We start from the raw sequence: 15,190 nt of genomic DNA on the forward strand, positions 1-15,190 counted from the left end.
AGTGCAATATTATTTCCTGCTGTAGAGCCGAGTTCTGTGTTACGCTGTTTACTGATAGAAAAAGCAAGCTTTCTCCAAACAGGGAGTATATATATGATGTTTGAAATGAAGCCTTTCAGTTTAGAAAATGTTTATTACAGGTTAAAATTCTGATATAGTAAAACATGCTTGTAAGCAAACAAAATAAAAAGGATATCAAGTTTACAATCTTATTATTATTATTATTATTATTATTATTATTATTTTCTAAATTTTTTATTGTCATTATAAAACATAAAACTCAAATGCAGGGTCAATGAGCAGACAGGGAAACCATTCATACTTGTCTGGGTCTTGTCAGTCACTAAGTCTCCATCCATGATTCGTCACACCCCGATTAATGAGTAGATTAAAGCTAAGCAACGAACCTCCTCTTCCCATTCTCATGTGTGGCCAATGTGTGAAAATAGGCAAAGTACAAAAAAAGGGATCATTGATTAGGAGCTGTATATTTGAGGACAAGACATGAGACAAGGATCTTGATGATGTTATGGTGATATAACCATTGTTAACTTATACATTTAAAACAAATATCCTGTTTTACAAACTATGGTCATTGAGTTTAATTCACATTGTGGAGGACGTGGAACAAAAAAAAACAACTAATCTGTGCTAATGCTACTTTGATAATTTGCTTTTTCCATCTGCCTCTCTTTAAAAAGCAACTAGAGAGCCCCCGAAGGAGGCTTTTGGCTTGTCATGTTTGTGTATAATTAAATACAAACTGGAGAGGAGATAGCATGAGTGGATATTTTTGTTTTGAGCAGAACATATTTGCTCTCTAATTCAAAGTCTTTTTCAGATGTCACTCAAACTGAGGGTTGAGATTCTCGGCTCTTTCAAACATCACTTACTCCCTTGCAGATTGACACAGCTTCTTTAGACATGGACTTGGGGTAGGACACGTTGTGCTCCATGATCGACTGGAAGAGCTCGTCCTCGTCCTCTCCGTCAAATGGTGGCTGAAGAGGACAAAAGCAGAGTGAGGCACAATTGTGATGGTGATTTGCCGGTTGTCAAGGGTAAAAAAAAGGAGATGACAACATCAGCAAGTGAAAGTGATGCTGCTGTGGTGTCAAATGAGTTAGAATGCATCACTGTCAGTAGATGCACTGAGAACAGTGAGTTGTGAGTTGACAGGAAAACTGTCAATCAGCTGTTCTTTGGGTGAATTATTATGTAAGTGAAACCTTTATCTCAATTTTTCATAGGTTGGTCACAATAGCTTGTTGTGGACACACACATCCATGACTAATCATAGAGTTAATGACAGAAAGTTTTTGTTCACCCTTCATCTTAAGTTAGCTACTGAAGCCAGACTGAGTTTCTGAAAACAACTCGTTTTATTTTCTTTTGCAAGTCTTGGAGAACAGTAGTAATTACTCATTGGCATGTCAAATAAGCTACTACTTATTTCATGGCCCACAGTTATGTCAAGGAAGGAAGAACATTATACTTCTTTTGAGCCTTTCTATTTCATGCTCCTTTACACCTCCAATCAGAGGAAAATGTTCTTGAAGTAAAATCTTTATCAGGTTTAGTTGCAAGTCACTCTAAACATAATCATTCTGCACAAGGGCAAAAACAAATGCAAAAAAATCCAAAACACAACACCACATGTAGTTTCTAAAATGTCTGGCCTCGAAATGTAGTTTGTAGTCAGGTTCACATTTAATTTTGCTGGGAGAAGCTAACTGCCTCAACCAAAGAGTGATATTGCTTTCCAATCTTCACACAACATTGCATTACATTATAAAATGCATTACAGGCGAAATATTATGCCATTTTTAACAAGTTGAGACAATTTGATGAGGTCTTAATGAAATGTCTGTGAAATACTTTGGTCAAAATACCACATTGAGACTGGACAACACGTTCTGTTTTACTTTGACCTCAGGTCCACAAAGTGTCCTCAGGTCTAAGAGTCAGGGGTGGGTTTTTTTTTCTCATTTTTAAAAATCTTTTTGTAGATTATGAATTGGTTGTGACTTCAGACACCACAATATACGATCTCAAGCACAGAAAAAGTCAGCAAGATGCACTAAAGAATTTAACTTCAATACTTTAATTCACTTTACAAATACCTGTACTTTAAATTGTAATTAAGTATTTTTGCCTTGATATATTGGCATTTTTACTTCACTAAATGATCTGATTAATTATTCCAATTTCTCTAGCAATGACTGTCATCATTCACTAATTCAGAGCTGCAACTGGGGATTTTTTTTTTACCGGCAGGTTATCTGATCACAATGTTACAAACTATAAAGAATATTAAAGAAAGAGAGGACAACGGATACTCAATTTATAATAAGACAGAGGAAAATAGAAATATTGAGTGGTCAGTGTTTTAGTGGTAGAATACTTGACGAAACAATAGATTTTTTTTTGACAACTGTTGTATCTTTAAAGGTGATATTAAACCTTCGTAAAGAACAGTTACAGTAACACAACACATTACCTGCCCGGCCAACATCTCATACAGGAGAACTCCATAAGCCCACCAGTCCACTGATTTTCCGTACGGCTGGTATGCTATAATCTGACAGATAAACAAGAGAAAAGGTAACAAAAAACAGAGTAATCCTAAACACATTCACTTCCAAATTTCTTTATAAAGAAAAGGATGATTATTAAGCAATTTATTAGTTAAAAAGAAAGAAAGAAAAGATTTAGTCTGCTTCCGAAGTAATTTTCTGTCCTTTTTCTTTTTTTTTTGCTGATATTGTTCGACTACAGGCGAGAAAAGATGAACACAGCAGGGTTGCACACAGTCGGGGACGGCTAAAGTGCAGATATCATAAAAAAAAAAGTGAACAGAACCATTTCGCTCCTCTAAACTAACCAAATCAACCCCCATTGAATACAGTCAGCTATTTTGAGCTGATATAACAAAGGCGCTTTCTCCTACTATCCAATTTGCCATCCTACACCTCCCTCCCACACACAGTCTACACCAAGACACAATAATGATCGCACAGATGCATAAGCAAAGAGCTAAATCACAGCTGCACTCGCTTTTAACACACGAATGCAACAATTTACACAGCTCTCAGGTTGCTCATAAATCATCACTTGTTGTACAGCTTTCTTAAAAACTCAACCCACAGCCAGATGATGTATTTTACTGTAATTCTTTCTTGAAAAATCTCCAAGAAATCCAGTATCCAAGTTCCAACAGCAACGATGCATATGCATGTTTAGAAGACCGTGATTAGAAGACAATACTTGGCAAACCTTATCAAACCATGAATAAAAACATGAACAATGAACAAAATCCTATTGAGGTGTTTCTGATTCATTTTTGTGGAGATGGATGGAAAGTCCAGGAAGTGCAGAAAAAGACCCATTTACTTTTGGTTTCCTGTCACAGACCAAGGAAAGGCTTTCCTAAGATCCCACCAGGCAAATACTCTGCACAACCATGAGTCAGATGGAGTAGATAGAAACACACAGTCACACACATAATACCAAACAGATAAGGAATCAGTTCATTGCAGTGAATCATCACTGCACTTCACCCAGAGTAATAACTCCAAAGCCTTTTCCCTCCCTCTTATTACATGCAATCTTATTTAGTTTCTCTTGATTAGTTCAGAAACTTATTTGATGTTTTTACTGGCGTTTCTGACTGCACAGCAGTTTTGGTATCTCTCTTGGTGCAGTGATGATTTTTCTAAAAGAAAACAGCTAAAAGATCAGAGGATGAGACAAGATGTGGAGGAGTGTATGATTTCGGCAGTGCATTGGCTTAACCGACTGAAACTGTGAAGGCATGCCTGGTAGTTTTTATTTGTAGGCTCATATTTGTATATTTCTATACAAGTTTTACCAAAAAATTAACATTTTTTTTAACATTATATTTCTTTTGCATGTATGGTATACTTGCTTTATGTAATATCTTAATTTTGTATTCTGATTCCTTATCTTTTACAGATTTCTTCTCTGCAACACTGCACATTTCCCCATTCAGGGACTGACAGCTATTTCATTCTGTGGCTGAGAGTTGCAGAGCTCCCCCGTTCTTGTTCTTGCAGTTCACCAGCTTTGACTTTTTTAATGAAAAAATAACAGGATGGGTGAAGACAAAAAGACAAATGAGGAGCAAAGTACTGCAAAAGTTGTCTCTACTTTTAATACCTACTCCACTTTACCCTTATCTTATGTTGTTCTTGCCCCTTTGTGATAGATGGGTAACAACAAGAATAATGCAGTTTAAGCTGGCCTGACAACGAGTCAGTTTCCACCCAGTTGGTGGGTAATTTGCCACTGGAAAGTCTTTTTAAACTGTTGACACAGCTTATCCTAGACTTCAGCTATCTCATATTCAGAAAGCTTACACCACCATGAGCACATCACATTGAACATTTTTGGCCTTTGGTGGGCCTCTATCTTCTTAACCCAACAATCTCTCTGCCGATAGGCCTTGTTGATGTGACAACAAAAGACCCCAGCGAAAAAGCAATGGTGCTAAAGTTGTTAGGAGGACTTATGCCTGCAGATAAACGTAAAGTTTTTCTCTGACAATACTGAAGAACAGGGGGAAAAGCATCAGAGAGAAAAGAGTTACAGAGTTCAATGCTACATACTCCAACAAATAACCAGCAGCAAAGTACTGGATAAAAACTGATTTGATCTGTACTTGGTGGGATAACTCATGTGTTCGTGTGGACAAAGTATAAGATTGTTTGACTGGATTAATCAACAACCTGGTTAAATATGATGCAGTTCAAATATTTAACATGATCTATATGCTAATAATGTTTATTACAGTAGAAGGCAACTGTGAAAGGGCAATAGTCTGAAAAAAAGAAGCAGTGAAGTGATTTTTATTAATTTTTTTGTTCCCCTAATATAATTCCTGTTTCAACAATACAGACATCTCACCTCAGGTGCAATGTAGTCCGGGGTGCCACAGAAAGTGCGCGTGGTCATCCCCTCGTACATGCTCTCCTTGCACATGCCAAAGTCAGCTATCTTGATGTGGCCCTCTGAGTCCAACATCACGTTGTCAAGCTTCAGATCCCTGTGGCAGAGACAACTTTCTAAGCATTTGTGTGGAAGAATTCATGACAGCTTTGATACTACGTGTGCTGTTGTCCACACTATGAGGACCACAGTAAAGCCAGTGTTGCTCCAGTGTTCTGGAGCGATTTCTTAACACTTTATTTGTGTGCAGCTCACATCATAAGCTGGGTAACACATAATTTTTCCATCAGCTTTATTGCTCTGTGCTTTGGCTCTTAGAATTCCAACTGTGTCTCTGCTTGTGTTACATGTCTTGATTTTACCACTTTTTTCCCCTCTGTCACCACTTCTGGCAGTTATTTTTTTCTATCAAAAACTAGAGTGAGAATGCCAAACCCAAGGCTGCCTGCATATGAAAAATCGGTGTGAGCTTTTGGCTAAAGCTGTACAAAGAAACAGGGTGACCTCAGTCTCTGTACGGCATATCATTCTTTCCTATTTTTGGTTTTACCATCTGGGTGATTAATATGGATTTAATACCCACATTAGTCTTAAGGGTTTTAAAACTCAGTTTAAACACAGACAGACCAGAAAGGTCAAACCTACACATTCATTTTTAATCTACATCTTTCGTTTGCTTTTTAATTTCCTCCTTCTGTCTGTCTCCCTCTTATCTCCGGATCTATCCTGGTAATGTCTGCAAAATGTGAAAAAATTTGTCTCTCCTTGAAAATAGAAATGATATTAGAGGCAATTGATCAAGTAATGAAACCTAGTTTCATGCAAAATCCTGCTACTTACCTGTAGATGATTCCCTTTCGGTGTAAGAAGAACAAACCAACAGCTATTTCTGCCACATAAAACCTGCAAAAAATAAAATAAAATAAGGAAGAACAGAAAATAAATATTAATACATACAATGTAATCTGTCAGGGAAGTAGGTTTGCTAAAAAACAAAATGACAATAGACAAGAATGACTCACAGCAACTCACATTATGTTTGTTTTTAACCAGTTTGTTAAATTGTAGGTATGTTTGAACCAGGTCTCTCTTAGGGAATTAGACTCCACATTTCAGTGTGATTACTTGTATAAATATAGGTTAACTGAATAAATGAATAAAAACAACCTGGTGAACTTGTGTCCCTTCATTCCATGCCATCTCTATACCATTACTCTCAATTTTAAGGATACAATGAGCTGAAACTTTTAAAATAAGAACAGCAGACAGCTGTTTAATTGTCTACAATTAATATATGTCAAATATAACACTTCAATCATAAATTTCACAAGCAAAATCAATGTTAAAGTGTTTCATATCTTCAAATTAAAATGCAATCTTACTTTTATTAGCAAAATTTGGCCCCCAATTTTACTCAAGGTAAAATTTGCCTTAGTTGTTGCTATTGTCAGGATTGTCTCTGACAATAAGGCACGCTTTACCTCTCAGATTGAGTGTCTTTTGCATATTTGTTCTAAATCTGTGCATATCAGAAGCATCTTATATCTGCCTCTGCCCTTGGGCTGTCATAAGAACAGGCAGAGTGTTCATCTGATAACAGGAGAAACATGTTATCTGATATTAGATGGGGAAAGAATATGTTCAAATATTGCTATCTGGCCAAAGTGAGCTAAGAAAATAAAGTCACATCAAATATCAGGATGCTATACTGTGCACTCAGAGAGCTAAAATGTAACTGTCCTACAGTTATGAAGCACTGTTAACTTGATATGGCAGGGTATCATCCTTACACTTAAACTATATGACTGTGCATGAATTAGAGTGAAACCTTACACTGCCTGAGGCTCCTTAAACTTGCCCATACGCTGGATATGATACATGAGATCTCCTCCGTTAATGTATTCCATCACAAAGTAAAGCCGGTCCTATGAAAAAAAAAGGAGGTTATTGTCCAGAGAGCAGCTCTAAGTAGATGTACGGTGTGACATACTGTAACTGTACAGTGTATGCAGACTGCAGGAAAAAAGAACACTGAGAAGGAGCTTTAGAAAGTTACATAATGTTGAAATAACAGAAATAATAAAAGTATTAGCTTATCTGATAGTCTAGAGTCTAGACCCATACTTTCCTACTGCTACTGTCTTTATAGCAGCATTGTCAGGTTATTTTATAAGTCAGGGGGCTTTGATCAGTAAATGTAGTTCTTATTTAAGATTTCTTGAGTCACTCTTTCTAACGGCAGACACACTCACATGGACTCAACAGAATGATGATAAAAGATTGCTATGGGAGAACAATGGCTCTCTTTAAATAAAACGATTTTTTTGTGTGTCTGCATGGGCTTTCAGTGCAGGAGGTATTACAAAGCATGACCAGAGCAGGGGCTGAGGTTTTCACACACACCACAGTCTGGAAGCAGGAGTGGAGCTGTGTGAGGAAAGGCGGTTTGTCTCTCAGGGCCAAAACCCTCTTCTCCACCATCGTACATTCAACATCATCGTCCTGGATCACAACATCTTTTTTTAGGATCTTTATTGCGTACAGCTCCTCTGTTGACTTCAGCTCTGCCAGCATCACCTGTGGACAAAAACACCTTATGCCAAAGAGCTTCTAAATATGAAAAGAATAGGCTCACCACCAACACACTCTGAGAATAAAAAGTGAATTTTCTATGTGGTCTTGGCTCTCACCTTGCCGAAGCTGCCCTTCCCAAGCAGGGCCAGGAAGTTGAAGTCACTGAGTCGGATCCGGTCCATGTTACCTGAGGGCAGACTGAACCGCCGGTGGTCTGATGGTGTGATTACTTTCTTACCGTGGCCCATCTTGGCTTTCTGCCGTGTACAATGTACGCACACAAAGCAAAATGACATTAAAGTCTATTCATTCAAACCTGACTGTATCTAATGATGTGGGTGTCCAGAATCAGCTAACACATGAAGCAAAACCAAGAAATGTGCATTTTTGTTGAAACATTTTCATTCTGCTTCACTTCTATCAGTGGGAAACACACATGGGGTGCAGGAAACATGCACACCAGCCATTTAATAGTTTGATTTTGTGATGTTACGCAGCTTTCTGTTAGGCAAAATTGAAAATTACTTGAAAATGTTGTGGTTAAAAATCCAAAACCAGTGAAACAAAATGATTTACATAGAAAACAGCAGCTGTAGAGGAAAGTACTATATTATTTAAAATTGTCATATGCATTACATACAGTCTAAAAAAACAATATTGTTCGTTAAACGTTACAGATTTGGCTTATCTTATTTCATACTGTTACATTTTCAGTACTTTTTTAAGATATTACATACAGCATTTGTCAAACTGGTAATAAATTCAGTAATACTTATATCACTGTTACAATGTTTCATAAAGGACAAAAAAAATAGAGTACATGTTTTACTTCCATATACAAAGTCTATTGCAGTGGCAGCGTGTTTTTCCACTGTTCTGCCTGCTGCTTTGTTGCATTAAGACTTCCTCTCAGACATTCAACAAGATCACATTAATGGTGCATTTTGGGAAAGTGTCAGGTGGGTATTTAGTGGGGGTTACCAGTGTTTCAAGGTTCCCTGTTGTTATAATGTGCAGCTTTCTAAACATCTTTGAACAAGAAGGCCAATTAAGGTCCCTGCCAGCTCTCATCCCGGCTCCACTGGTTGCCTGTTTCTGTCTGATAGAGCAGAGAGAACAGGCGACCGGCAGGGCAACGACAGCCGTTGGCAGGACAACCATTTCTCTACTCTGGACTCATTGTGAAAATGCACTACAAATAATAATAGTTGCATTTTTTAGATTTTTTTATTATTCAGGTTAAGTGGCCCTACATCCACACTTGGTTAGGTCAGTTAACAGACCAATAATACAAATGTTGATGAGATAAATCAGACACTGCTCTGTGGCTGAGTGCTTCACATTTCGACCTATGACATTGCTGGATCTGTTTCAAAGAGTTTACTCAATTACCATGCAATTAAGGAGGAGAGGAGACAGCAGCATAGTAAATAAACGTCCATGCAAAATGGAAAAAAACAGAAAAAATATACCCTAAACTGAGTCAATAATTAGTGTGGAGAGTTTTTCAAAGCAGTTGGCAGGCCGGTTGTTCATTGTGGCTGTCTCTGTGTCTTCTGTCTGATCATGTAATCCTCATCTTGAGTTCTGAGGGGCCAGACCATCTAGTGCAGAGGTCATGACTTCTTTTTGTGACAGCTGAGAATCCTTTTTGACTTTAAAGCATCTGTATAGGAAGAACAAATGATCTATAGTAATTATAATGTAAACCAGTTTAGGAGGTACTGCCTAATTTTATGGTCCCACTTGAACTATTGCAAATACAAGTTGACTGATGTATTGAAATGGGTGACGCTGCCTAAGTGCAGCTTTACGCTTAACCCTGTGATGGTGTTGCATTGCACCAGATTTCCAGCTTGTTTCAATATATTTCATGTACTGAGCTCAAAGTACTGAGTCTTACTTTTTCTCTAAGGTTTGTTCTTTTTTCTTTTTTAAATACGTCCATCTCACCAGGCCTCAAGAAATCCTTCTGACAAACTGACTGAAGAAACACTGTTCTTTGGCTTTAGTGTGAATAACACACATTCTAGAAGTTAAGTTTTATCTTAAGACTTTGTCCCAGTTTGGATTGTGGATATGTTTGTGCATGTCAACAGCAGACTCTTACTCCAGACATCATCACAAAACTGTTGCTGCTTCCATCAGTGTGCAGGTTCTTGTTCTTTAATAACCATTAGCTCGGAGAGACCTCCAGTGGTCACTTTGAGAATACATTCACAAACTCTTTCACATGTATCACACAGACAAGTTGGATAACCATGTATTTATGTACAAAAATTGTACAACTTCACATGTCCACAAAAAACAACATCTGCTTTTTTCATCTCAATCAAACATGGCCACAAAAGGTGGAATTAAAGTACAAACAGAGCAGCCACACACCAACATTATAATAAATGGAACACTGCCACTGTGTGGAAATATCTGGCAAACACAGCAAAAATCTGTGAGTTTATCCATTCAAACTGTTACTATGAGTGGGTGTCCATGCTTCATGTCCTCACAGCCTTCTATAGTCCAGACCAGACCAGACTAGTAGAGGGCGGACTGTGTGCACCCACAAGGAAGCAGGCATGGAGCTATCTCGGCCAATGGCTGTGCACTAATAGAAGTAAGGCTGATGACAACAACCAGAGACCAGAGGTCCGTTTCACAAAGCAGGTTTAGTGAAAACTGAGTTTATTAACCGTGAAATGAGGGAAACTCTAAGTTTTCCGTTTCACAAAGGGAGGTAACTCAAACCTGAGAAAGAGGGGTAACTCTAGCCTGTTTCACAAAGAAAGGTAACTTAAGCTCTCGGTCAGTTACCGTAGTAACAGACTCTATGAACCTAACCTGGTTGGGACCAGGTTTTACTCAATGAACCTCGAGTTTCTCTCTGTCTCCGCCCTCTTTCAGCCACACACGCCATTTGATTTCCTCATTCATTCAGTCAGCAGAGCGAGTTCTTTTACTTCAAGAAGTCCATTAGGCACAGTAGGAGGCGACTTTTTTTCATGAACATGGCATGTCCTTTTGACAACGATCCCGTGGATGAAGGTGCAGCATTGCTGCGCAGAGAATTAAATTTTCGTCAGGCGATGGTTATCAGACCGCGCATAGATGTTTTAGCATTTACAGACAATTATCTTTTTGAGCGGCACCATCAGAATTTTGTTGGGACAAAAGAAAAAAAGACATAAAAGACAAATACATATTTGTATGAATAGGCTTAAAAAATATATATATCGGCCTATTATATTTTATAAAGGCACTTGTGCCTTGGGGGTGGACTCCTTCCAGGGATGCCCTCAGCCACTGGCCTTCCAATATTCTGGCTTAGGGCCAGCTCCTCTGCCTCCGTAAGAGGTGGCGGTGCTGGGCCACCTTGCTGGTTTTACAGGCATCTGCCTCCTTTCTGTTGGCTGAGTAGAAGTCTGTGTTAGTTTAAATAGGCTTAATTATTTAACAGAACATGATATAGAGGAGAAGACATAGTTTATGTGTGTGAAAACAGCATTATGTTGGGGATAAAACAACTGCACAGTCAAATAGCCACTTAATATTTATTTTACAGAGTAAAACATGATCAAAATGAGGTACCTCCATGCCGAGGTCTCACCTGTTTGAACAATGTTTTTAAATTTCATCTTAAACTGCTGCCAAGTGCGCTTCTCCCCCGCATGATTGCACCTAAATTAAATAAATAAATGGGCTACCATTCAAGCAGTTTTCCCCTGTATATTATTATGATTGCAAAGGACTACATTTAAACTTCCACTTTTGCTACTGCAGCGGTGTTGCACTTATTTCTAAAAACGTGTTGAAACTCGCCGTATGAGCGCATTAAGATTTCCAATTCGAGGTTGGTGAAAAACGCAGCCCTCCTCTTCCCCGTTGCCATGGTGACTCGTCGAGTCAGGCTCCATTGTTGCTGGCTTTTTAAAGTTGTGGTGGACGCGCTAACTCAAGGTGAACCTACTCAGAGTTGACTAAACTCACTCAAATCAGCGTTTCTGGAACCGAAAACTCAGAGTTTTCTATCTCAGAGTAGATCAGCTCAGAGTTCAGGAATAGACTCAGAGTTTGTTGAACCTGCTTTGTGAAACGGATCCCTGAGCACTCCACAAATTTACTAACAACAATGCTGTCTGGTGTTTGTGTATAAAACAGGAAGTGCATATGTTAATGATAGTAGATGCTGTGTTTTTATATCAAAAGTTAAACTTGTAAATGTGTGAACAAAGGAAACCATAAATAAGATGGTTGCCATCATGTTTAAAAAAAATATATTTTTGAGCCTTCATTTACAGTTTGTTCCATTAGTGTTGGGCTACTTTCCCCAGAGAATTTTAAATGTGTCTTAAAACAACAGTTAGAATCTCTTGGGAACATTAACACAGGTTCAGTTTGCTGAAATCATTATATTACAAATATATTGTTCTCCATCTGCCAAATGTGCTTTAAGAAATCTCTTAAAAGCAAATGTGATGCTTCAGCCATGTGGGTTTGACAAATCAAGGTCCACTAGATGCTTTAGAAAAGCTGTGGCTTCATGTTTCACCTTATAGAAACATTTGAATACATTTGTACATTTGCTTTAACGCAGACTTGAAAAACTGTAAACTCATCCTTTGAAAGTAAATCAAAGTGGTGCTGGAAATATTACAATGCAGTGCAACAGGTGCTACAGGTGCTGCAAATACCGCAATAGTGTGTCTTTACATCAAAATTACTCTTTAATTTTATGGTTGCATGTGATTTTGAGGCAGCAATAAGGAGAAAGGCTTGTGTATAAGTGTGTGAGAGGAGTAAGAGAAAGACAAAACAAACAAGCAAATTGGGAAATGTATGCTGCAGAAAGCCTTTGTTAGTAAATCAGATTGATTTGCAGAATCCCAGCGGAGATCCACAAACAATCCCAAAACAGTAAGTGAAGTAAGTGTGAAAGCAAAGTGCACATGAGAAAAACAAACGGCGCAGACAGGAGAGCTACCTTGAGATACTGGATATCAAACTGGCAGGCCTAGAAGAAAGAAGAAACTCACTCATTAGGATGGTCAACAATTAACTGATTTGTGAATTTGTGTCTTGCTGACACATGTGGGCAGAGACATGACAAGTTATTACTTTGATCACTTCTAGGCATTTATCTATGAACTCCACGTAGATTAAAGGCATGACTGGAAGGCATTCACATTTATTGCATCCCGCCCTAGTTTCCACGGCAACCACACTATTGTGTGAGAATATTAGCTTCAGAGGAAAGCCAAGGTCACAGTTGTATAGCAGGGAGAGAAGTAGAAAATTAAAAACAAGACTGAGTGCCTTGAGGACTGCTGTGAAGCAAAGACATCTACTATGAAAAGACCTGGACACAGACTCAGAGCCAGGCATTCATTAAACTGCAATCCCTCTCTTTCATCTCCTTTCTTCTTATTCAGATCCCACATAGCTTTGCTCTTGTGCACACTGCACTGTCCAATAAAGATTCCATCTTGTACTTGTGAGTTGTTGATAGGGACAAATGGTTATGAGTTTTATTTGCAGTAAACTTGTGACTCGGAGTTAACAAGGCGGCCACTGGAGAGCAAACGTTAGTTGTAATAAATGTTCCCTTGGACTTGATTTGAGGGACCTTGCCAGTGTCTCTGCGTCATTTTTTTCTTCCACTGACAACAAAATGTGGAAACAAGGCAGCCAATCATTTACAAATCAATAGATACTGTCGTGCCTTCACTGCTACAGCATGGTCATTTTCAATTCTCAGTGAATTTCATCTATAACCATGACATAATATCAATGCTTGCCATGAAGGCACTAAAAGTCCTTGACACCGCAAGATGGTTTATAAACATGGGCAGATTAGTAAACCTCACAAAACCCGCAGAAACACAGAAGGCTGGTCCAAAAAGCACGAATGGGAGAGAAAACCAGAATCCTTTAATGCCAAGGAAATACATAAAAAAAAATAAAAATCTATCCTTTGAACAAAAGGACCCTTTTGACTAATTCTGTCTTCAGGATTTCTCTTTCTTTGCAACATCTCATGCCTTTACATAGATGTGTTCCACTGTAATGTTGGCCCACTTACACAATCCTTTAAACCTGCTGTCGAAGTATCATTGCAATCCAGGATAGCTGAAACTGATAATTTAGGTAACAGCCTTTAATGCACACATTGGCATCAATGACAACTGCCTCCTACGGTGAGCACAAACGTGACTATTTCTAACTACTTCCTGCTGCTGCTCTCAGGACCTGCCTCCTGTCTTGTCTGCATTTAACGTGCTCTCTCGGTTACACAACTTACACCTCCTCGTTTCAGCTGTAAGCACGTGATGCACATACACAGCAGAACTGTCAATTAAAAACAAGAGCATTTATCTTGATCTCCCTCTCTGAAATACAGGGTGAAAACCTCAAGTAGGAACAGGATGAGGTTACCATGGTGACAAAAGAGAGTCACATTTTGTTCAAGTGTATGAGAATGGACGATAGACGTGTGCATGAACAAGAAGATCTACCAGACGCGGCTCTTCACCTCAAACTTCTGACGGAGCTCCAGGCTGGCATCGTCCACCTCGGGAATTGGAACGTTGTAGTACTCTCCCTCCATCTGGTTCAGCAACTTGTACCTGCAAGAGTTAAAACATGGGCAAAATGGACTCTGTCTTTATGACTGATGACCTCTTCAATCATTTCTTTTTAATTTATTAATCTTCCATGTATTATTTCTTCTGTCTACCCACACGGTCTTTGTGTTTCTACACGTTCAATTAGAAGTAGACGGTTTTTAGTGTTTGCAGGTCTGTTCTCTGTCAGCAGTGCCAGCTTGATTTTTTTTCTCAATATACACATCCTCTAGACGCAAAGAAAAAAAAAAAATGCAGCCACACACACAAACACACAGTAGTTGTTTCCAAGACTGCTGCCAACATTTTTACACATTTCCCGGGGCTCCAGCGCTCACCGACGGTCGATCAGGCCTGGTTTAGGTAAAGTCACAGCAGGTATGCTAACACAGCTTAAGGAAGAGTGACGATAATGTGTCCGTACGTGTGTGTTTATCAGATTGAGACAAAGCAGCAAGACAATGGTAGAGAGATGAGGAAATGACGCGAGCAGGGGATGTTTGTCAAAGTGAATCAAGCTGGCGGTGTTTATGTCTGTTTTATGCTCAATGAACTGCTGTTTGGAGTGAAGCTGGTTGCTAAGTCCTACCTAAGTAAGAATAGGAGCCACTCATTTCACGGGGAATTTTTCTCCATTAAAGTGATCCCTATGTTCACCTGCTAACTGCTAACTATATCTTACTATGGTTTGATGCTGAGTAGGTAGTTGGTTTTTAGAGGTTTTTCCTTAATCATTGAAGAATCAATAGTAAAAAAAAAAAACACATTTCAGCAAATGACAGTGAGTTAAGAAGCCAAACACAATTCTATCGGATGACATTTTCCGAATGTGCTTTTAGGTCAGTAATAATTCAAAGTGTGAGAATGGATTACAGACAGTGAGATAACTCACCATCCACAGTTCGTGGCTTTGAGGAGCTCGGACACGCCAAATGACATAGAGCCCATAAAGTCATTCCGGGTGGTTCTGTCCCAGTCCCACACCTCAATGGACAGACGTCGGTCCTTATCTGATGCTTTCAGCTTGCTGC

General features: G+C 38.8%; 1 protein-coding gene across 2 annotated transcripts in view; it reads right to left on the reverse strand.

Moving 5' to 3' along the window:
- Positions 1-15,190, reverse strand: part of prkcab (protein kinase C, alpha, b) — a 123,421-nt gene that overhangs the window by 4,942 nt on the left and 103,289 nt on the right. Inside the window, exons 7-16 of one of the 2 annotated variants that reach the window (XM_075453574.1) lie at positions 15,052-15,186; positions 14,069-14,162; positions 12,521-12,550; positions 7,659-7,799; positions 7,372-7,545; positions 6,802-6,893; positions 5,809-5,871; positions 4,927-5,065; positions 2,501-2,581; positions 894-1,001 (exon numbers count right to left, since the gene is read on the reverse strand). In XM_075453574.1, the coding sequence (XP_075309689.1) occupies positions 894-1,001; positions 2,501-2,581; positions 4,927-5,065; positions 5,809-5,871; positions 6,802-6,893; positions 7,372-7,545; positions 7,659-7,799; positions 12,521-12,550; positions 14,069-14,162; positions 15,052-15,186 (1,057 nt within the window). The remainder of the gene's footprint in view (positions 1-893; positions 1,002-2,500; positions 2,582-4,926; positions 5,066-5,808; positions 5,872-6,801; positions 6,894-7,371; positions 7,546-7,658; positions 7,800-12,520; positions 12,551-14,068; positions 14,163-15,051; positions 15,187-15,190) is intronic. The other variant, XM_075453575.1, reaches the window with a different exon arrangement.

The sequence above is a fragment of the Odontesthes bonariensis genome, chromosome 21 (genome assembly GCF_027942865.1).
Source record: "Odontesthes bonariensis isolate fOdoBon6 chromosome 21, fOdoBon6.hap1, whole genome shotgun sequence".
Taxonomy (NCBI): domain Eukaryota; kingdom Metazoa; phylum Chordata; class Actinopteri; order Atheriniformes; family Atherinopsidae; genus Odontesthes; species Odontesthes bonariensis.